At 36.6% G+C, this 23,267-nt stretch overlaps 4 protein-coding genes and 1 non-coding gene across 6 annotated transcripts; 3 read left to right on the forward strand and 2 right to left on the reverse strand.

Moving 5' to 3' along the window:
* Window positions 1-1,523: 1,523 nt before the first annotated feature.
* LOC141823538 (uncharacterized) lies at window positions 1,524-6,885 on the reverse strand. The gene is made up of 7 exons (XM_074710838.1): window positions 6,810-6,885; window positions 6,290-6,700; window positions 5,878-6,052; window positions 5,640-5,741; window positions 5,191-5,527; window positions 2,501-3,957; window positions 1,524-1,905 (listed from the first exon to the last, which is right to left on the reverse strand). The coding sequence occupies exons 3-6, from the start codon at window positions 6,001-6,003 to the stop codon at window positions 2,510-2,512; spliced, it is 2,013 nt and encodes a 670-aa protein (XP_074566939.1). The 5' UTR covers window positions 6,004-6,052; window positions 6,290-6,700; window positions 6,810-6,885; the 3' UTR covers window positions 1,524-1,905; window positions 2,501-2,509.
* Window positions 6,886-10,419: 3,534 nt separating this feature from the next.
* On the forward strand, window positions 10,420-11,109 carry LOC141823080 (clathrin light chain 1-like). Its single transcript, XM_074710351.1, has 3 exons — window positions 10,420-10,433; window positions 10,534-10,634; window positions 10,802-11,109. Exons 1-3 carry the CDS (start codon window positions 10,420-10,422, stop codon window positions 11,107-11,109), a joined length of 423 nt encoding a protein of 140 aa, XP_074566452.1.
* A 1,214-nt stretch (window positions 11,110-12,323) lies between these two features.
* On the forward strand, window positions 12,324-15,121 carry LOC141825343 (sphingolipid delta(4)-desaturase DES1-like). The gene is made up of 2 exons (XM_074712726.1): window positions 12,324-12,565; window positions 14,060-15,121. The coding sequence occupies exons 1-2, from the start codon at window positions 12,401-12,403 to the stop codon at window positions 14,897-14,899; spliced, it is 1,005 nt and encodes a 334-aa protein (XP_074568827.1). The 5' UTR covers window positions 12,324-12,400; the 3' UTR covers window positions 14,900-15,121.
* A 1,097-nt stretch (window positions 15,122-16,218) lies between these two features.
* TRNAI-UAU (transfer RNA isoleucine (anticodon UAU)) lies at window positions 16,219-16,292 on the forward strand. The gene has a single exon. It is a non-coding gene; the product is annotated as a tRNA-Ile (tRNA).
* A 592-nt stretch (window positions 16,293-16,884) lies between these two features.
* On the reverse strand, window positions 16,885-22,830 carry LOC141824821 (uncharacterized). 2 transcript variants are annotated; one of them, XM_074712155.1, is made up of 6 exons: window positions 22,678-22,830; window positions 20,639-20,836; window positions 20,410-20,502; window positions 19,771-19,908; window positions 18,319-18,472; window positions 16,885-18,154 (listed from the first exon to the last, which is right to left on the reverse strand). In XM_074712155.1, the coding sequence occupies exons 1-6, from the start codon at window positions 22,768-22,770 to the stop codon at window positions 17,280-17,282; spliced, it is 1,551 nt and encodes a 516-aa protein (XP_074568256.1). In that variant the 5' UTR covers window positions 22,771-22,830; the 3' UTR covers window positions 16,885-17,279. The 2 variants fall into 2 exon arrangements, with proteins under 2 accessions (XP_074568256.1, XP_074568254.1); XM_074712153.1 differs by having other exon boundaries at window positions 19,762-19,908.
* Window positions 22,831-23,267: the final 437 nt, after the last annotated feature.

Below are 23,267 nucleotides of genomic sequence, written 5' to 3' on the forward strand. Positions count from 1 at the left end.
TAATGGTTAGTTATAGAGAGATAAATTTATGTATGCCATAGATCCACGTAGGAGAGAGTACAGATAAAGCTGGAATACTAACTAAGTTTGATAAAACTAAGTTATCCATTCAGGTGCACCTCCAAGAACGACCTCTACTCCAATCACATTCACTTATTACAATGAAATTTTAAATTAATATTTTATATTTATATAAGAGTTAATTGCATTCACTTCTCAAACAATGACATCCTGAAAAGTCTTAGAGAAATGGTTATGCACGTAGCGAAACAGCACTAGACAGCTGCCCTCACTGCTGATGTACAGAGGCCTACTAAAAGCTTGATATTTGCTTTAGTCTGTGCGCCACGGAAAAGATGGGAGAAAAAGTGTCCCTTGTTGCTTTCCACAGCATCACATATATATCCCAAACCCATGTGCCTTGGCCATCAATATCAATAATAATTATTATTATTGTACTTTCCTACTGTGAAATGCAAGGGCTGCGTGTTTTGGTACTCCAGTATTTTAATTATATATATAATTTAAGTGATTAGAGTTCGTCTAATTCTATCATTCCAAAAAAAGGACGCTGATTTGATTTTTATCCATTTAATTAGATCCCACTGCATAGCAGAGAAGGACTGCCTTCGCACACAGCAGTGGGGCGGATGGTCCTATCATATTTTTAATGTCAAGGGGTCTCTGATCTATACAAGTCACTTGAACTGGCACAGATCTTAGCAAAAGTTAAGTTTGAAAGTTGTCTAATATAGAATAGATTGTAGCTAGCCATTCAATTCATGTTGCATGCTCCTAATTATTGCATGGCAGGCATTTAGTGTGCCCCAAATTGAAGGATCATGTTTGCTAGGGAGAGATACGACAAAAATAGCTCTGTTAGACGTATAATTTGTCATCCACATTGTGTTGTATCTTGGCTGTCACGAGCTTAATTCTGCTGCTTCACTAGCTGCCAATAAATCTCTGGCACTTGAGTTTTGTTTCAAACACATGATTATTTCATCGATGAAAGAAGATAATAAAAATATTTTTCTACCTCAAATTCTGCACGTACAGTATAAGAGCAAGTTAGTTGATTGATTACTCTGTCTACAGAAGATCAAGATGGATGAACATATGTTACCCCTCTATCATTTTTTTTTTAAAAAAAGATTCTTTGCCTGCAATCTGATTTGGATTCTTTCCTGAATATATGACTACAGGGACTTCATCGAGTTTGCATGTCAGGAATCTGAAAAAGAGGATGCATTGACAGGGAATTCCTCGGCCTATTCCTTTGGTTCATCAGCACTTTGCACCATCGAACAATCACTGCTGCTAAGTACCTGGAAGCTACCAAATTCTTATGATTTTAATCTGAAACATGCATAATGCATGTGGCCAATAAATTAATTTCTGTTTTTTTTATTGTACAAGACACACTGGACGAATCCATCAAACAAGTTAAGCGCATTGTATGAAGAGTGCAAATTTCAAATTTCAAATGGAAAAAAAGCTGCATGTTATCTAACCTGATATAGTTTTGTAAAACCGTACGTGATGCTCATCTGCATACTCAGCAAATGCTTTTGTTCAAGACCAACAACAATCATCTAGTTAGTATATTATGACTTTACAGTAAGAAACATGTTAGGGAGGGGACAGTTGATATTTTATCAAAGATCATCTGAGTCGTTTAATATCTGTTGATGCAACTTAAAATTTTGACCCAAGGCTGTTTGGAGGGCAAATTCCAGCCACCTCAAGTTTCTTCTACGAGGATCTGATTAGCTATTCCTCCAAAGCAGCTCTTGGTCTCGTTAGCCATCAAGCAGATGTTCCTTTGTGCAATGTTCGATCACAAATCTTTGCACATTTGGGGATAGCAACAACAATTTTCCACGTATCTCCATTTCTAGCTCTCTGGTACATCAAAGAGCAAATCAATAGATATAGCTAGTATGGAATCAAAAGAGAAACATAATTTGCTAAAAAAAAAAAAAATGGGGGGGGGGGGGGGGGGGGGGGGGGGACCAGTATTTACTACAACAGAACAGAAGTTTCAATATAACATGTATGATTCACATGGCAAGAGCTAAAGGTAGTTATGTTTTGCATCTGAAAAGCTGAGAATTAGCTTTGGACTGTTTGGAATAATAGTTGGCTGATGTTATGATGCAGCAGCAAACATATACTTCAATGATGAATACCTATTTCAGTTGTATAATATCTATGTTCGTTGCATGTTTATCTATTATGAATTGGAACTCGGCAATCTGAAAACAGTCTACTAGATACCAAGAGATTGCTGGAATGTGTCAACAACTCCTAGGTTTTGATGAAAGGACAGAAGTTCAACTAACAAAAAGACTAAATACTAAGTTGTCTATTAACAGATGACAAAGTGAAAATGAGCAAGTTCAGCTCCAAAAATTCATAGAAAAGAAAACTAGACATTGTAGAACTTGACTAGTCTACAATAGTTGAAGTGAAAAATCCATAAATGCATCATACATACCTGAAACCATCAACACCTTCTACTGATGTTATAGGGCCTTGATCGTCTACTTCTAGTAGGAAGTAAACAAGCTTCCTCCGAATTCCTGCTAGAGGGATTCTTCCTCAATGCATACTTAATGGCATAAAGATCTTCACATATTTCATGCCTTGAGAGAGATATAATTCCTGGCAATATATCCCTTTGAAAATCCCGTAGTCCCCTTCGTAGCTTACACCCACTTATGACCTTCCTACTATCTTTGTCTATTTGTTTATTACATGCTGAGCTTCCATAATCTCTCATTTCCTTCAGCTTCAAAGTTATTGTCTCAAAAGAATCCTCAGAGGACTGAGGTTGATCCTTGCTTTCTTCAGATTCTGATTCAGTCTTCCTGTCACCGATTAGATGATCCATGGCGAATCGATTCGTTAAAGAAATAGATAGAAGAGTCTTTGCTGCTGTGGCAACAATATGATCATTAGATACCACTTGAGCTAGCTTTTGGTCCAAATAGACTTTAGATTGAGATCTATAGAAATGGCATGCTCTCTCCTCTATGTTGAAGGGTGCTTCACAGTCTTCAAAAGGTTGAGCTTTATTGCTAGAAATATCTAATTCAATTGCAGAATACTCAGACTTGGAGATGATTATATTATTTGCTACACTTCTGTTCTCTGAAGCGCATTCAAAGTGATTGATCTTGGTCACACTAGGCGGCCCAGGTTCATCTTGTTGCTCTCCATGTGCAACTTTGGCATGACTTGATAAGGTGTCTTCTTCACTCTCTTCTTTACCTGACATTTTCTCTTCCAAACCTCCTGTATTTGGTGGTAAATTGGTACTCTCAGCCGGTGCATGTAAGCAATTATTTTCCAAATAACTGCAGGAAACTGGAATCATAGTTCTGCTATCAGAAATAATTGGCTGGTCCAACAGTGAAAAAGTATGTCCTTTTCCATGTTTATGTAACTCTTCAAGTATTGGTCCATCTGAACAGTGCTGAGTTCCCATCTTGTTGGCATTAGGAATACTTTCAACCAAGTTTTTGCAACATTCCTCGGGATTCCTGATGCTAGGTGTGAGAAATTCATTGTCCACACCTTTGTAATTTATATTATCAATGGCATTACTGCTTTGTACAGAAGTTTGTGCTGAAGAAAGATAAGAAATATTAAGATCATGATGCAATGAATCGGCAATCCTTTCCCTTGAATTTCTCAAATCAGGAGATACAAAACCAGGCTGCACTGTGCTGGTCGATCCTTTTGAGTAAATATTTGACACACTCAAATCAGCTCCATTGAGAACAATTGTGGATCTTGTGGATGGCGAAGTAGATGCATCCACAGTATTTGGACAACTGTTAACAAAGTCGTAATCTTGGGCTATGTTCAGGTCGATAAAAGTAAGCTTGTATTTTGATTGTTGCTTCTCAGTTGGTGAATTAACAGATTGAGAACCTCCATGTTCTAATCCTGAATATGCTACAGCAGAACAGATTAATACAGAGTAGAATGGCAGTTAATTATTGAAGAAAAGAAACTTCGACTGTCATTTAGAAGATGAAGATCCTTCTGGATGCCCATTAAAAACTTACAAACTATACATTTTCTCATTCCCAGCACATAAAATCAAAACTAGTAAAGTAACTGCTAAAAAAATGATAAATGACTCCACAAAAGATTTGCCATGCAAACATACCTTTCCAAAAAAAGTTATGTTACGATCTTTGACCTTCAAAGAAGAGAACCACTACAGTTTACAGTTTGCATACACAAACAAAAAACATCAAATAGCAAGACCTTTTTCCCAGATAATTATTTTCTTTCTCAAAAGAAATTAAAAAGGAATAGGGCATGATTTTTGAAGCTGGCAGAGTTGTTGCACATAAGAATCATATCAAACCATGTAACCATTTATAGATGACTACCAACAGAAATTTCCAAAGTTTATTCAAATTGAAGCTTTTGTGTAACATGGATTCTCAAACTTAGATTTGCATGTAGCAAATAATCAGGACATGGTACATAAAGCTGATAATAACATGTTTTAGACTAATGAGGTAAATACAACTTTACTCAAGAATAATCACATCAATCAAGAACTATCCTTCAACAGTACAGAGGAAAACAAAGGAAATGAAAGAGAAGAATGAATGGGAATAGTAAAGACTTCAAGAAAAAAGAGGAGTCAATTTCAAGCCTACATAACAGTTCGTTTATGATGTTATATCTATCCATCATTTTGTGAATTTGACTCACAATACTATTTTGATCCCACCAAATTCAAACTGAAATTCACCTCATATAATTGATTTGGATAGACAAGATGAACTAAAAACGGTTATTTAACCTTTACCAAAATTCTGCAACAACTTCTGCCATCACAACTAATCAGTAGACTACGGTAGCTTATCAATGATATAAGATTTTTCTCCTATAAGTTGGTGACTGATTTGGCACCACAAATTTTAAACAAGATCATACAGAGGATAAACACAGTTTCAGTGCGCAGCTACATCTAGAATAAGTGTTTTGAAAGAGGAATAATAAAAGATGACTTCTAGCCTCTTCATGCCAGATCTAGTCATTCTTTAATACAACTAGTTCAAATTTAATCCTTCATCGTACTAATGAGCCATATATTACATCATACCATTTACGTTTATAGAGCTTGTCTACAAGCCACCAAATCATATAATAACTCACCTGTATCCGAGTCAACGAATTTATCATTTCTCCATTTTTCATCCAAATTTTCTGAATGTGCATACTTCTCCAATGGCCTATGACCAGACTCATTCAGCAGTCTAATTTCCATAGATGGGATATCCGAAGCAGTAGCGCTAGGATGAACCTTTTTCTTATCAGTATATTCTACCACTTTTAAATCTGATGCCTTATTGACCTTAGCTTCTGCAGAACTGAACTTGACTTTGAAATGCCCTGTAGCCAAAGCATATTGATAGATACCAGACCTAGTTTCTTCTGTGGATGTATTCACAATTTCATCAGCAGAATCGCTAACAAACTCAATTGAATCTACCTGCACGAAGGAACCCAATCAGAAATAATAGGTTAAATTCAACATTTTACAAACTGATATCTTAGAAAAGTTGTTGCGAATATGTGTAGATGTCACAGCCAGCAGATCTCACCGCAGGCACCTCCTCGGGAACTGAAGTGGACACAGTTTGTCTGCAGCTAACCTCGTTCATCAATCTTTTCTGAGTCCAATAGAGGCGATGAAGCTCCCGCACCTAGAAATCGAAAATCCACACAACCGTCCATAATTTAACAATCAGCCAAAAATGGATTCCAGTGAAATCCACAGTAAAGATAACAAAATAACCTAATTCTCGAAAGAATACTGAAATTGTATGTATATATATAAACCTGATGCTTGAAGAGGATCTCGTGCTGAACCATGGCGTACTTCAATCCCCCCTTCAAGTGTTCTTCGTACTCCGGGGCCGGCGTGAGGTTTAGGTTCAAATCTCCTCTTGACGCCATCGCCGTCATGTCCCCGATGCTTACTCCTCGACGCCAAATGAACCACTTCTCACGTAACCTAATCACAAAATACCACGCACACGAATCAAACAACGGACTTTCGACACGCCATTCTTAAAACAAAGCTCGAAGCCACCGGCCACTGAAGGAGTCAAAGAACATTCTCACAAGAATCGGATTACAGAACTAGAAAACTAAATTTGGGAGGCAATAGATAAATAAATAAATAAAAGGAGGGAGTTTCGGAAACCAAACTAGTGGTGCCTCTCTTCCCCTTTTCGATTGCCATCCTTACCCTTTTCTTCCTCCCTCAACTCCCTCGCCAGCTACTGCTCATCCTTGACGTCGAGATCACTGCCAAAAGCAACTTCGACAGACAGAAACAATACAGGCAGGAGGAGCGAGAACGGATGGACAAGCTGGTCTGTCCGGCAGCGATCTCGCCTCCAGCTACTGCCGTCGTTCTCGCTGCTGTTCCACTTCCATCCCAGAGACTGGAGTGAGACAGAGAGAGAGGTTTTGTCCCCTCGGTGGAACAGTGTGACAGCGACTTGGCCCGTCGTCCCCTTGGCGCCTGCACGCCCGGACCCCGCCCCGTGCCGCGTTGCCCTTCCTCGCGGGGATCGGGATCAACTCCTGCTGATCGCGCTACTGCTGCTGCTGCTGCTGCTGCTGATCTCGAGGAGGAGGCCGAAGCATCTCATCGCTGCGATTGGATTGGAATTGAAACCAACGTTGTTCTTTCGCAATCTCACTCGATGACTCACACCAATCGTAAAAGAGAAATTAAAAACGAGTGAAAGGGACAATCGTACCTTCAAACACATTTGTTTTCTTCTTTATTCGGCGATCGATGATCGGACAGAACGGAAAAAAAAAAAAAGGTAAAAAGGTTTGAGATTTTGAAGATTCGTCGTCCAATTATTCATCGCAAACAGACGGATAAATAAACAAAGATAGATGATGATTTAGTTTAATAGCAATCGAGCCCGACGGCTCTCCTCGAGCCACACGATCTGACAGCGATTCAGATTGAAGACCGACAGAACTCTACTCGCCGAAAGATTGATTTCGTTGCGATGGATTTCACCATCATCTTCTTCTTCGAATTGTTTGTTTCTTTGTGCATTCGACGAATTACGAAATGACAACATAAAATATCTATGGACCATAAAAACATTTATTCTCTTTTGACACCTTCTTCGCTCCATTCATATCTAATCAAGGTGGATTGGACCACATTAGGATCCAATTATTACCTAACTAAATTGTCATCAATAAATCAATAAATAAATATACGCGACGAGGAATTCACGATCCGTACGTGACACCCGCAATCCACCAATGCTGTCGCCGCCCTCGCCGCGCCATCCAATCACAACCGACAGTCGCCTTGGGCGCGATCGACACGCCGTTCGTCGGCACTCCGTCCGACGTCGGATTCCGACTGGATAGTGGCCGAAATCTGACGAAATTCAGTCGGAAATAGGGCCGGCAGTGGCAGCGCCGTTTCCGACCAAATCGCGGCCGGAGACCAGTCCTTCCTCGGTCGGTCTCCGGCCGTGATTTGGTCGGAAACGGCACAGTCACTGTCGACGGCGATCGGGCCGGATTCTGACCGAATCACAGCCGGAGACCAACCCGATCGTCGTCGACAATGGCCGCACAATGCGAGCGGTTGTTTCCGGCCAAATTCATCAGATTCCGATCAGAATCCGCCGCTAGAAAGAGCGCCGGCGAGTGTGGCACATCGATCGCGGTCAAGGCGGCAGCCGGCGGTAGCCGGACGGGACGGCGGCAGCGACAGTGGATCAAGGAGTCACGCACGGGTGGCGCATGGGTTTATCGCTCGTGTGTGTGTATATATACCAATCTTTATATTTTAGAAACAGTCTTGATAGTTAATTGAGCCAATATACACACACGAATCAGCATGTCTTTTATCTTATGCTTCCTTTCAAGCATTCAAACCCGATTTTATTATCAACACATTCAACATTACAAGGGAAACTTTTGGAAAAAAAACATTAAATTTAAAAATCATATTCTATATTATATAATACAAGTACAATAAAAATTTACAACATATATGTCTTCAAATAATAATATGATAGTAATAAAATATAACAACGCAAATATACAAACATATGTACATATAAGGATTATTATCAACAAGCATGGAATTATAGATAGAAGCAATACTAACTGATTTACTTGTATAGAAGTAACACTACTAAATTTAGTTGTATTACAAGTAGTATTAGTAATTAAATTATTGAGATCATACATTTGTATCAAACTCAAACAAAAGGGTTATTAATTGGACTTATTATAGTGCATATTTAATTAAAGAGGAATATTAATAGTTGTGTTATAGTTATGCAACAAATCTACCACTCAAACATTAACTTGACTATATCTACGGATACGTTATGCTATAATTAATTATGATCGGTCCAAAGGAGCACTTTAAAGTGTGCTTGCTACAACGTTGATCTATCCAAATGTTTGAATTTTGATTGAAGGAGAGAAAAGTCATGAAATTTATAATTATGTTCAATACAAAAGGTTGTGAGAGATGACACGGCTAAACAAATATGGAACTGATCTTAGTGATTGTATCAAGAAAAAACTATTACTCTATGACTAAAAGATGAATAAATCAACACCATTGTTAATGGAAATCTTAATTTCTTCCCGCGGTGAATGGACGGTTGAAGGCTCCGACGGCGTGGCCCAGTTGACGGCGATGGTGATCTCAATGTCACGACGGACAGAGAGAGTGGCCAACTTCTTTTGGTGGCGTGGCCCAATTAATGGTAACGACAATAGCAGCGTCACGACAGCATGGTTTAGATTAAGATGATGACAACGACGGAAACCCTAACCTCGTAGAGCGTAGATATGAGAACGGACAGAGAGATCGACCGCTGTCTTTCTTACGGTGAATGGACGGCAATGGCGGCATTCGCCAGATGAAGGTGATTTGCGACAACGAGTTCTCTCACTGAGCAAAGAGATCAAGATCGAGACAGGAAGCCAATGTGATTTTGAGGATTTAGGATTAGGATCGTGATTTTTATTTCGTCGACAACTTGTGAAATCGCTTGTCACAATAGCAAAGTGCCATATCAGGAGGCGCGCATAGTCATGCAAATTTGATCACGTAGGAGATCATTTATGTATATATATACACACACGCATATATGGAATATTGTTATGCGTTTTTCTGTATGTGCAGTGTTCCTAATTGAATGCGCGTCAAGATGAGTTAAAGTGTCTGAAAATGATCTAGGTGTCTCGCACATTCAATCACGAATGAGCGTTGCGCACGAAAAGACTCGATATATATAATATAATATTGATATGTTACACGTCTGTTTATGCGCTCAACGTTTGGTTAAATTATTTAATATTTTATTTTTAGAATTTAAGAGTTGAGTTATAGTATTAAGCATAAAAAAATTCAAAATGAAAAATATTTAATTGTTAGCTGGGATGTTCGAGATAAAAAATATGAGATAACAATCCGGCACACTTCTTGAGCCCTTAAATTTTTTTCGTTTTAAAATTTCTTTTTATGTTTAATACTATAATTAAACTCCTAAATTTTAAAGATAAAATTTTAAATGATTTAATAGTAAATAAAAATAAATAAAAAATAATTATGAAATGATGATACTATTTCTATTTGGGGCGTCCGAAATTGACCTATATCTGAGTGTGTGTGTATATATATATATATATATATATGTAATAGCCGGATAAGATCATAATATTACTGCCACGCCATAAATATATATATATATATATATATATATATATATATATATATATATATATATATATATATATATATATAATTTATATATTCTTATATGCTTTTTGATTCTATCATCATGCATTATGAAATATTTAAAGTTGAATTATTACTTTCAGCTTGGAATTTGACATAGATCTTGATAATTATAGTGCTTATTAGTTTTAATACCTAAATTAGTGGGTTGATGGCATATGTGATATAAGCCCCTAATTATTGGATGGCCGATGACACAACATGCAGGTTTGAAAAATGAATTATAGAGACAATAGGACGATAACATTCAACACTAATCTTTAGATATTGACACACTAGGCACTTAATTGTGGTGTTGAAGTAGTCATTCTTCTCTTCCATGATCATTCAAAGAGGGAGTACTAAATATTTGGAGATTCTTTCATATACATGGAAGATCTAAATCTCTCAGGGATCCTGAATGAAAATTGTTTGGTTTTCTTTCTTTGAAGAAGCAACTAAATATATATATCAATTTGAATGGAGTCAGCCAGTTGAAATCTCAGGGACTGTCATCGTTCATTATCTTCTTATGGCTACTGTTTGTGTAAAAAGACACACCAACTGAAGGGAGTATTTCTCAAACAACAATGAATGAGTTGAGGTAATTATTCAATTAAATATTGAGCATGTTTCCCATATATATCTATCTCTAAAAACAAGTGAGCATTTTTGTACTTTCAATTGATATGTTAAAAAATCAGACAAAATGCCATAAATGCCATCCTTCTCGAGGAGAAGGAAAAGAAGGAAAAAGAGCTGAGAAATGAGATCATTACTGAAGCTGAAGATTTCAAGAAAGCTTTCTATATATGAGAAAAAGAAATTAAAGGTTCAAAACAGAGAAAAAGGAGAAGGTACGTAGTGTTTTCTGTCTGCTCTCATGCCTTTTATCAGAAAAATATAATCTGAAACTTCATTATTAAACATTACTTTTGTTTTTTTGTTTTTGTTTTTTGCGTGAATTGGCAGCTGCATGTATCTTGCCAACCAGGAGAAGTTCCAGGCGTGAAATTGCCGAACTTACCCCTCATGAGATAGCCACCGACATCGAGAAGAGAGGGAAGAAAGAGAAGGATACGAAGCCTTCGATTGTTGTGATTCAGGGACCAAAATCTGGAAAGCCCACTGATCTCGATCACAAGGTTACGGTAGCTAGATCTTGGGAAATCCTCCTCAACGTACCGCTGGTTTTAGCTAAAGCCAAAGATGCCAAACATGGAGCTTCAGCTGCAGTGAAAGAGCCATCTTCACCTCCGAATCATGCATGTCAAAGCTAATGGTCCTTCAGCGTCGGTAAAGATAGAGACATCTGTGGCAGAAGAAGAGCTGGTGGCCACAGCCTACCCTTCAGTTTAACTACTTAGATCTTGAGATTAAAGGCTTCGTTTTTTTTTCTTGTTAATCTAGCTAGTATGCAGGTCTTACGACCCGACTAATCCTGAATAGACGATCTGATTTCATATGTCACTAGCTATCAGATAAATTTAAAAAACGAGTCTACCCACAGTCCAACGGCCTAGCACACCATGTTTCCGAGCACTACAAGTGTCCGATATATAATCTAAGTGTTCAAATTTTGTCTAACTAATTTTGAAGATCGACAGCCCTCCCTATAGTTTCACCCACCTAATACATTCAAAAACACTCACAATAATATGTTGATAGTTGATATCGTCTTCGTCGTTCCTGTAAGATCGTTCTAATACTGAAATGAACATTTTACTTATGAAGACAAACTCCTAATCTTTTTTCTTGTACATGGATATTTCGAACCGAGACCATCAACATAAGTTTTTCATCAAATTCGATCCTAGCAAAGGATTAAACTATGATCTCTAATGCAACTAAAATATTTTGCTTGAAAAAAGGTTAAGAAAACTGGTTTAAAGCGTTTTTTTTTATTAATATCCATTATATTAATATTTCTTTTTTATTAACATCTATATTCATTTTAATATATATTAACATTCATTATTATTTATGATTTTCATTTTACTTATTTATTATATTTTTATTTTATATTAAATAAATAAATATATTAACTGCATTCCATTTTTTTTAAAATTTTGATCATTAATCACACTCAAAGGATTGAATATAACAATATTTAAATATTAGAGCAGCTGCAACACTATATTAATGGATGTTAATAACACCGTAAAAGAGAGAAAAAGAATAATGTGACACATAAACACGTTTAATGTTTTAAATATGTTCATGTGCATATGACTGACCCATCCCACATGCAATTTTTTTAAATATTTTTTTAGTATTATAACATTGCAGGCGCTCTTATAACACTATTCGTTAACATCTGTGGATGTTCTAAAACATGTTTTTGCTATTTTTAATTTTTTTTTCTTCCTAATTTCGGCTGGCATTAATTCAACAATGAATTCACTCCGTTTCATGTCTAAAAATAATCGTTCATCGCTATAAATACACCAGACAGACAAATGGAGAGGTCCATTTCCAAACCAAATAAAAACAAATTCCTCTCCTCCTCCCTCTCTGCCTCTCTCGAGTCTCTTCTCTATTCGTCGGGCCATTGGAGGGAGACACCCAGGGATGGGTGGGGGAGGAAATGCAGCGGACGCCGCGGAGGGAGTAATGGCTACGGATTTTTTCTGGTCGTACACGGACGAGCCCCACGCCTCGCGCAGAAAGGAGATCCTCGCCCGATACCCTCAGATCCGGGAGCTCTTCGGCCCCGATCCCTTCGCCTTCCTCAAGGTCTCCCCGCATTCTTCTCCTCTGGCGCTCTGCGATCTTTGGATCTTGCTTTCTTGTAGGTTTTTGTCAAGCAAAAATTAGATTTCGGAGGATTTTTTTTTTCTTCTTTGGAGTGCATGTTTCGACTTCACTGTGAGTTTTGTTTTGTTGATTTTATTCTTCTTTCAAGATGAGATTTTTCGCACGTTTATGTAGGTTGATTCCGACTTAACTTTAAGAATCTGTTGAAAGTTTTTCTTTCTTCTCGCTTTACCAAATTTCTGTTTCTGACTATAGTAATTCCTACCTTACATTAAAAAAAAATCCGATTGCGATGTATTTTCTGCGGATTAGATTTGGTGATGTTTATCGAGTGGATCTTCTTTTTTTTTTCCCCCTATCAAGGAACTAGCCTTTGCAACTACTTCGTTTGTCGCTTTATCCTATATGCTTTAGATCCGACAACCTCCCGCTTCGTGCCGTTCTCCCAATTCCTATCTATATAATCATAGCCTTTGATTAGTCCATAAGTGAATAGGATTCACGGCATTGTGCTCTGGAACTTCTGCATTCATTAATCCCACGATTTACTTACCTTGGAAAGAAACGACTGTTTGTTTGATACAACGATGACCCAGGATTGTTAGGGGGCAGTTTTGATTTTTGGAAGGTCGCTATAGATACTTTATCTACATGTTTTTTTCCAGTACATTTATACAATGGAAAATTGCAAACCTAAGGGGCGACTGCCACCATTAGTCCCCTCAAGTCTGCCTCTGGTTTTATGCTATGTTGAAATTTTTGTGTGGCTACTGGATTCTGCACAGTGTTTCTTTGCTAGTTTCTATCCAGCAAATTTGCACCTTTCGTTCTTTTCTTCTCTACCTAATTAGTTGTATATCTATGATTTTCCTTTTCCTATCAAGCAATATCAGAGAGTTGAGCGGAAATTTGAGTATCTTTTCACTACATGAACTTATCTTTGGAATAGATATCCTTTGCCATATCAATACATGTTCACTTAACCATTTCTGTTTCACTTATCTTCAGACTCTTTAGAATGTAAGAGCTTATGGATTATTAGTTTCTCGCTTTCTCTTATCTTCATTCTTCAGTAAATTATCGTGAAAAAGTTGAATGTTTTCAAATCATAAGTTAGGAGGGAACCACTTTATGACAGCATGTATTAAATAACATACTATTGTTCTTAGCATTCTTTTTTAGCAAAGTTTGTGCCTTTTTCTTGTTAGATACTTCCTTTTATTTTCTAGAGAGGATTATAACTATATATTAATGCTTAATGTTGTTACACCTGGTACACTTTTCCTTATTCCGTGCTCACTTTTATCAATTTTAAAATTTTATTTATTATAAAGAACAATACTAGTATTATACTTATCAAAGCTGTTATCTCGGTGCATATCTCATGGAATTCCTTTCATATTATCATGCATTGTCTTTAACATATTATGTTGAATTACTTCTTGCCAACTTTCTATTGTCAAAAATTTGCAGATAAGTGCAGTTGTGCTTCTTCAGCTTTGGACTGCAACAAACCTTCACGATGCAAGCTGGCTCAAGATCCTAACAGTTGCATATTTCTTTGGTTCTTTCCTCAACCACAACCTATTTCTGGCCATTCATGAGCTCAGCCACAACCTTGCCTTCTCAACCCCATCCTACAACCGTTGGCTAGGGATTTTTGCCAACCTTCCGATTGGTGTTCCTATGTCTATCACATTCCAAAAGTATCATTTAGAGCACCACAGGTATCAAGGAGTTGACGGTATGGATATGGATATTCCTGGCCATGTCGAGGCTCTTGCAGTCACCAATGCAGTCACCAAATCTATATGGGTTCTTTTACAGCTTTTCTTCTATGCTTTACGACCACTCTTCCTTAAGCCCAAACCTCCTGGCTTATGGGAATTCACCAATCTGATAATCCAGCTTTCTCTCGACGCTTCCCTGGCATACTTCTGGGGATGGAGATCCATTGCATACCTGATACTATCAACATTCGTTGGAGGAGGAATGCACCCAATGGCAGGTCATTTCATTTCTGAACATTATGTCTTCAACCCAGATCAGGAAACCTATTCCTACTATGGACCTCTGAATCTGATGACCTGGAGTGTGGGATATCACAATGAGCACCATGATTTCCCCAGAATCCCTGGTAACAAGCTCTACAAGGTGAAGGAGATCGCACCGGAGTACTACGACAACCTGAAATCATACAAATCTTGGAGCCAGGTGATCTTCATGTACATAATGGACCGAACCGTGGGGCCCTACAGCAGGATGAAGAGGAAGGCATCAAAGGGTACTGAGACAATCAAGAAAGAAGAGTAGGGCTTCTCTGAACGCAAGCAACCATGTTCTATTACAGTTTTGGTTGTGAATCATTTCATCCTTTTTGATTGTTTTGGATTCAAAAATCAGTTTTCAGCAGATCTTTTCTTTTCTTAGTCATTTTTGAAGCTCTGTACCATTTTGAATTACTGTCAGCAGTGCAGTCGCTTTTGATACTGGAATTTATTATTTTACATTATGATGCTTCACTGGTGTCAGTGTACCCAGATTAACTGCTATTGCAATGTTATAAATTTAATCCTCATTCAACATTACCTGTTTGATATCTGCATTTGGACATTGCAGTATGCTATATAATTTCCTTTTATGTAGATATTTATAATCTGCTAATTGCCTAATTGCACCACAGTACTCTTACAATTTTGAACCAGATCAAAATCATATTTTTCATCAGAATAGATTGTAATCTAAAAGTTTAATTATATTTATTTTTCAGATTAAATTGTATCAATGATAGTTTACATTGGACAACTGCCCTTTTAAGGTTTTCTCAGAGTTGTTGAAGTTTTTCATATAAGAGTTATTTATATGAGTGTTCAATCCTTGTGAGCTAATTGTAAAAATAACTTGGACCCTCTCATTGTATTGTAAGAGTTTAGCCCCTGGGATTATACATCCACGGGTCAATTTTCAACTATGATGCATTGTATATTAATTTTCTCAAATGAGAAAATGACTTTGGAATGTTGATTGCGAAGTAATGTGTTGTTTGCATTTCTCAATTTATTTGGATGATTGATGAGAAATAACTTGGACCCTCTCATTGTATTGTAAGAGTTTAGCCCCTGGGACTATACATCCACGGGTCAATTTTCAACTATGATGCATTGTATATTAATTTTCTCAAATGAGAAAATGATTTTGGAATGTTGATTGCGAAGTAATGTGTTGTTTGCATTTCTCAATTTATTTGGATGATTGATGAGAAACTTTCATAGGATCGATCACTTTTAAAATTAATCGGATTATCAAAACAAAAAATCAAAAAAAAAAAGTTAAAGAACACTCGCATGTAGACAACCTCAAACCCAAAGTGATGCTGCCATAGTCAGTTTGGTTAAATATAATGGAATATCTATGTGATTAATTAACGAGGTCATTCTGTATTAATTAACGTAGTCAGTTTGGAAAATTTTAGGTGATTAAACATGAGCAATATACTTAGAGAATTTTTATCATAATTATTTCATCTCTATATCGGGAAAATTGTAAACCCCGGGCATTTCCCTTGTTCTTGGATTGGCAGTATGCAAAGTATTAATAATTTATTATTATTATTTGAAATACCACAACATGTTGGTCCCGTAGCTCAGTTGGTTAGAGCGTTGGTCTTATGAGCCGAAGGTCGCGGGTTCGAGCCCCGCCGGGACCATTTTTTTGTTTGTACAACTTTGGCAAACTTTTCGGAAATAATTAAAATTTTCTAAACTGACCTTTTTGATGCTCCTTTATCCATATATATATTTTTTAAATACAATGACTGTTAATATTTGAGTTTGTTTCTGAACGTAGTTTACATTTTTTGCAAATTGTATTTAAATTTATTTGAAAAAATGTATTACTTTTTTTATAAACACAATATTTCCCAAAAATTATTGGTATTTTTAAAAAATATTTTAAGAAATAGATTTTGAAAATAAAACGAACCTACAATTTTGTTAGTTTTAAATGATATTTATGAAATTAGTTTACATTTCTAATAAAAGTAACAATCTCTTGTTAGTCATTTCATTTATGATATTTTTCCTATAAATGTCATTTCATTTATGATATAATGTCATATTGGCATATTTTTTTTAAATAACATTAAGTATGAATCAGATTATCATCTGGCAGAGCTGTTGTGTTGCAATCCACGGTTCTAATACTCAGAGGAAGTATAAAAAAGTTCTTTAGCCGGAATAATAGACGATTAATATAAGATGGCATGCAATCTTACAAAAAAAAATGAAATAACTACACAGTTAAAAAACTAAAAAAAGTTCTTTTTATCTGGTTTTAAACACCAAAGCTACAGTGAAAGTAACAAAAGAGGAGCATCAGAAAGAGTGATTTAAGATATACAAAATCACCCTCTTCCACAGCATGCTGCAGTGCAAAAGAATAGGTTCAAACTCTCAAACAATAACCAAGAGACATTATTGTTACAGTACAATTTCATCTTTCTTTCTTTTCCGATAGCTCAAAGGTTCAGTTAACGTCTCCAGTGGCTACCTTCGAGATTTTGTGGACTGCAAGTTGTTTTTGCCAAGCAAGTTCCGTTGCCTCTGAAGGGCAACCTGTTATTCTTAGGTGGTTCCAACTGCGCAAAATGTTCATTTTGGTTAAGATGTCCAATGCTACATAGCTTTAACGAATCCTAGTCTTTCAGACTTCTAGTTGAACTACTTTTTTTTTGTTGTTGTTGTTGTTGCTGCTGCTGTTGCTGAGAACAGTCATGGAATGTTGAAGTATTATCCAATGCTGGAAGATCCCCTATCAGTGTCTTAAAAGCAAATTCTAAGCATGGATCTGACCAAGAATTTCCAAAGAGCGAAGTGAGTTTTGAGACTGGATCGTCTGTGTTAATTCCTGATTCAACCAGTGGAGCAGCTTCTGCAAAAGAAGGATGTGTCTTCTTCAAAAATTCAGGGTTGTTACATGATATTGTTGGAATGCCACTTATACTATGACTCTCACTCGATGAATTCACATGTGGCAGATCAAGCAGTTTTGCTTCTGTCTTCCACTTCTTTACCAGTACAGATTTGCTTTCAGTATCGGCTCTAAGTGCAGCCAATCGTGGAGATGACCGAAGGGGCATTGTGATTGTTTTGATACTGTGACTGTCGCTTGATCTATAATCTCTTGCCCTTTTAGGCTTCTTGAACTTCAAGTTCTCATCCTCTGTACTTGCCAACAAATTTTCATCCAAAATTGGCGAGCCTAGCCCATCTATTATCTTATCTGGTTGACAAGGTATATAGTCATCACCATTGTTCAGCTGCTCTGCCGATACAAGTCCATCGAATGTGACACTTTGCGACTTAGAGAGACAAGAGCTGTTGAATGCTGACAGGGTTTCTGTTGCTGCCACCATAGCTTCATGTTTGTTGGATTCCACTATTCTAGAGTCATTATCTTCATGGCATGTTGAATTGGGATTACCAACTATTTTGATGTCTTTTGCATGGTGCCAATCTAACTGCTTAGTGCCGAGTGGCATCATGAAACCAGAATTGGCCTCTCTTGCACCTGTATTATGAGAACATGAATTAGAAAGGGACTCTCTGATTATTTCCTACATTTTGATACACTGACCAGGAACTTTCAAGATTGGTCTAGTAGAAAGTATGAAGCAAAGTTTAATAAATTCAAAGCATGAGTAGTGATTTATGTGGATGAGTTGATGAAATTACTTGTTTCACAGACATGATCTAGAGGTGATTGTGACTTCCATGGAAATTCATTGGTGTTGGTCTCCATCTTCACATCCAAGTTGTGTTTCCCTCCAGTGAATAGACATTTCTCAGATTTATTCTCTTTTGAGTCTACTATTTGGGATTCATGAAGCTGCAAATCATAATTCAAATGGACTTAATGTCTAAGATGGATTTTACAAAAAGAAAATCAGCCAGCCAGTGATAGATCTAAACTGTTTCATAACATGTATCTTTGACTGATAGTATCTAATGAGATGATTTGTGTTCAGATACACAGGTGGAGTAGTAGACCGTCATCTCAGAATTTCAGATGAGTAGATAAATTTTGGGCTTATATCCGTTTTAAGTTAAATCATGTTTATTTGGATCATAACAAAGCAGTACCTCAGTCATCTTCAGCAACTCCTGGTTGGAAATTTCACATATTCTTACTTAAGACATTTAAAACTCAAATGGTTACTCTTTAGATTTTGTCCTCATTATCACAATGCTCAATAGTTTGATGTGGTACATTCTGAACAAATATGGTTTCATTCATGATGTTTGGAGAGAGATGAAAATCATGAAGCTCAAGTTAGTGATAGTCATCTAAACTATATAAAGTCCTCTTATTAGATCAAAACTTCATATCTAGGATTATATTGAGGTGTCACAATCTGCCCTTATTGTCCTGAAAGCCCTAAGTTCCTAGTTGGTAGAACATGAAACCCAACCACCAAGTGATCTTTTCAAGTGGAACACCTCCAAGCCTAAGGCTAGGTTTACTCAGACAAAACATTTATCAGATAGTCCAAATAAGAGAACTCGCTCATTAGTTTGTTAGGCTCAAAAATACTAAGTTTCTTCTTCCTCAATTACTTCCCAGATATTTCTTCCTATTCTCCTGCCTTTCCGCTTCTTTGTTTTTTTAATGATCAAGTGAGAATTGAGAAGCAATTGTCCAGTTAATTTCCCATCTACAAACTTATGCTGGCGAACACAGCTACATGTCACTGTACTTTTACTTGCGGGATAATTTCACACTCTGAAATGGCTCACCAAACAATCCTATTCCTTTTACTTGTCAAGCATGATTAAAATGATTCACTGTACTGAGCTAACTTTTTTTCTTTACTGATAGTTTGATTTGGATGGTTTGCAATACCATCATCTCCCAGTTTTGAATCTTGCCGTGAGAGAATTTTTATACAAGCTCCTAGTTATGACTACTGACTAGGATCAATCAGACACAAATGAAAATTTCTTCTCATAACTTAAAAAACCAAGAAAATAAATTTCACATTCTATATGATAAATAGTTATTATAATTATATATCAAACTAAACAGATTTTTAACATGTAAGCAATCGCCTACTTAAAGAAAAAATAGAATATCAGAAACAATAGTAGCTTTAAAAATGAACAGAATGAAATGCTTACAGGAGATACCATCTCACAGGCGTTGATGTCAGAGATCCTTCTTTTATTTGGCTTGGATAAGCATCTGTCAATGTCACCAGCTTCAATGTAGCGAAAGACATCTTTTAGAGAGTGGAATTCATAACCACTCACTGGGTCAATGTAGAACTGTAGAAATATAAGGGACAAAATAACCACAAGGTAATCCAGTAAGATTGATGTTAATTTGTAATATAATTAGCAAGATCAATGGTAATCAAGTAAAAGCAAGATAGAAAGTCAAACAATCTATGCAAAACTACTGACATCTAGAGAAGCTACTCACTAGAGCATGAAGTGGCATGTTATTTACTGGTGCATCAATTTCATAGTGATGCTATACACAAAAGATAGAGAGCTTTTATCTGAGATCTTTGTAGAACAAAGATAGAGAGGAAAATTTTCTGAAAACAGCAGATAAAATCAATATCCAAGAAATGGAGGAAGCAGGAATACATGCAAAAAAATTGCAACTGTAAGGAGAAAATTACAAATAAGGTGTATCATGCCAAAAGCTTGAACTAAAAAAAAATCAAATCTAGAGATTAACATCTCACATTTAACAAACTGGGCTAATTAGTTAGAAGAGCTAACTGCAGAATTAAGAGACACAATTATGTAGCTATTTACCGGGTCCTTTTTATTACCAGACCTTCTAGACCTGATCTCTTTGATCCAACCAGGAGGCAACTCGCCTGAACTGTCCTTTTTTTTATCATGCACCTGTTGATCAGATGAAAAAAAGATTAACATATTTTCTGGATATTTTCTCTAACAATTACTGAATACATAAGATAAGTCATTCATTCCACAATGATCAGATGAGAATTGGAAAAGAGGTATCCAAGAGCTAGCAAACATGTTCAGCAGAGTCTGGTTTATTGTTCTCTTTCTGTAGTGAATTGGGCAGACACTGCTTTAGTTTCTTCTCCATAGATCTCGTAGTGACACTTCTTGTCTGACTGGCTGTGTGATTGGAAATTTTCTCCTCTTGTAAATGTTTAAGTACTTCTTCCTTGGAACAAAATATGGAATCGGTAGAGGGATCATGGATGAGCTGAAGAAAAACAGAGGACTACAGTTGAGTTATAGTATTTTTCTCAATTACAAAATTAATCAATGTTATACAACAATGTTCCCCAAGATCGAAATTGAAACAAAATTAGGTTCGTTGGTCTCAGACTCTGAATGTATATATAACCAACTAAATTAATCTACACCTTAGTTTTGACTAGTGCATAATAGAAGTTTGGGTTTTCTCCTCATGATGATTCTTAATCTTAAGTTCCTAATAGAACGAAGGGTTGTTTTATGTTATTTCACACATCTGTTAAAAGTAGATAATTGTATGGAAATTGATCGATAATAGTATCTTCAATGTCTAACAGAGCCATAATCGAAAAAATTTACACACGATGATTAGGGATGTCGGATATCGACCATAGTGTCAAGCAAGGGATAAATGAGCCAAAGAATCAAAGCGCATATGTAGGACTTCACCGCATTCTTTATGGCACACAAGCCGCTATTATGATTCTAAATTATATATGCAAACAACTTAGAGAATATAAGCGTTCCATATTAGTAGAATCCTTAATTGACTGACCTCAATCGAGCTAATTTGTTGAGTTCAAATCAAATTGATACACGAGGAAGCAAGACATATGAGAAGTTAATTGGTTTACTTATGTTATCTTTTAATGAAAAGCCTAAAAATCAAGAAAATTAAAAGCATGGATAAAAAGTAGCGTATTGTCCTGTTTCATGACTTTGCACATTGTTTTCCAAGGGTTTTTTTTTTTCCATGCTGGCTATCCTACTTGCATGTCTTTATACATGATGTGATACATGTAAACTATATTTGTTTAGAGAATTATGGGGACTAAATACTAACCATTCAAACCAAGGTCTTAAAAAAGTATATAGAGACATTATGTCATCGAGCCTTTATGTAACATCTTAAACAACCAAAGTAGTTCATACTAAAAAAGAAAGCATTGCATAACATATACAATTAAGAAAGTAGACTAGATGGGAGTCCAAAATTTCCCGAGAACTTCTTTTGTAGATTTTTAATTCAAACTACACATGTAGTAATCCAAAGGAACCTCCTTTATAGGCACAAATATAGTCATAATGCTATGGATGGTCTAGCCACCGCCAACACAAGAGAACAGAGCTATTTTATCTATCTAGCTTCTTATTACTAAACCACTTAACTTTAAATGAACCTAAATGAGCTACTCAGGAGCAAATTTTTTTGTTGCATTTCAAGTAGATTTAACTAACTGGTTACTTCCACTTTAGTGGCTTGATTTGATTGTGATGGGAACAAGAAAAAAAACCCTTTCACAACGATAAAATATATTGCTAGTTAACCCGTGCATAAATCCTTCATTAACTTGTTTTTATCTTCTATTGCAAAGCCTTCACAGTCATCTGATCGACTAATACATCATCTCAAAAAGTTCACTCAATCGCCTACAGACTTCTCGGCGACCAAAATACTAGTGGTTCAACTTACTCGTTTGGCAGGAAAAGTGGGCAACTACACAAGTGAGAATCAAGGCACACCTCTTTCAATTCTCACCTGTTCTCGACTAAAAGAACTTCAGAAATACCAAACACAAAGACAGAATTTTAAAAAACACCAAATCACAAAATTTCACAAGAATTTCTCGATTCCCGTCTCTTCCTCAACAAATCAAAAACATTAGCGAAGTGTCAATAAACAACACTATAATACTAACAACATGAACAAAGGAAAAAAGCACGGCTACTGAATCTAACACCACAACCTTAAAGCCCCTGCAAGAAACAATTTTTACACGAACAATCGTACAATGCGCAAATAAAGAAAGAAATGGAGAATCGAGAAAGAAGATCGCTCGGATTTACCCAAAGCGTCGCACCGCTCCGGGTGGTCTTGGCCACCGCCGTCCACCCATCGGGCAGCCACTCGGGGCTCGTCTCCGGCGACATCTCCGGCATCCACTGGCCAAATAGTTGGAAGACTCCTCCCAGACTTCGTCTCGCGCGTCCCCCCTTTCCTCCGTTCTCTTCTTCCCTCAACCTCCCCCTCCATAACCTGCTCGCTCCACTGCGACCAAATAGTTGAAACTGTGGTTCCTGGAGATTCGCGCACACAGACATTGCTAGCGGCTCAGATGCCGAGAGGATCAGATCGGACGGTCCAAGTATTTTTGTTCCTTTTCTTGGCTCTCTCTCTCTCTCTCTATGCTAGTGCTTGTTTGGATTAAGACGAACTGTTAAACATTTATTATGTCAACAATTTCCTATCGCTTGAAAATGTTGATTAATTAATTAATTAATTAATTTTTTATTTTTGGTAAGTAAAGGTGGTAACTACAAGAGAGAAGGGATGTATTTCTAGTTTCTCGATAATATTAATAAAACTTTGAAAAGGAAAAAAGAAATCCTTTTTTTATTTTATTTTTTCCGAGTTAAGATATAAATAAATAAATAAA

This window comes from Curcuma longa, chromosome 3 (assembly GCF_044706935.1).
Source record: "Curcuma longa cultivar G26 ecotype Majalengka, Jawa Barat chromosome 3, ITB_CL_G26_1.1, whole genome shotgun sequence".
Lineage (NCBI taxonomy): Eukaryota > Viridiplantae > Streptophyta > Magnoliopsida > Zingiberales > Zingiberaceae > Curcuma > Curcuma longa.

Bases quoted from the DNA above. Each gene is read 5' to 3' on its own strand.
- LOC141823080 (XM_074710351.1), top strand. The intron at 10,635-10,801 runs TCTATATATGAG...GTGAATTGGCAG, and splicing joins TGAAGATTTCAAGAAAGCTT to CTGCATGTATCTTGCCAACC.
- LOC141823538 (XM_074710838.1), bottom strand. From the start codon at position 6,003: ATGACGGCGATGGCGTCAAGAGGAGATTTGAACCTAAACCTCACGCCG. The intron at 5,528-5,639 runs GTGAGATCTGCT...TCCTTCGTGCAG, and splicing joins TTCCCGAGGAGGTGCCTGCG to GTAGATTCAATTGAGTTTGT. The intron at 3,958-5,190 runs GTGAGTTATTAT...TAGCATATTCAG, and splicing joins ATTCGTTGACTCGGATACAG to GATTAGAACATGGAGGTTCT.
- LOC141825343 (XM_074712726.1), top strand. From the start codon at position 12,401: ATGGGTGGGGGAGGAAATGCAGCGGACGCCGCGGAGGGAGTAATGGCT. The intron at 12,566-14,059 runs GTCTCCCCGCAT...AAAAATTTGCAG, and splicing joins ATCCCTTCGCCTTCCTCAAG to ATAAGTGCAGTTGTGCTTCT.
- LOC141824821 (XM_074712153.1), bottom strand. From the start codon at position 22,770: ATGCCGGAGATGTCGCCGGAGACGAGCCCCGAGTGGCTGCCCGATGGG. The intron at 20,503-20,638 runs GTTTGCTAGCTC...TCTGATCAACAG, and splicing joins AACCAGACTCTGCTGAACAT to GTGCATGATAAAAAAAAGGA. The intron at 18,155-18,318 runs GTAATTTCATCA...CTCATAATACAG, and splicing joins AGATCATGTCTGTGAAACAA to GTGCAAGAGAGGCCAATTCT.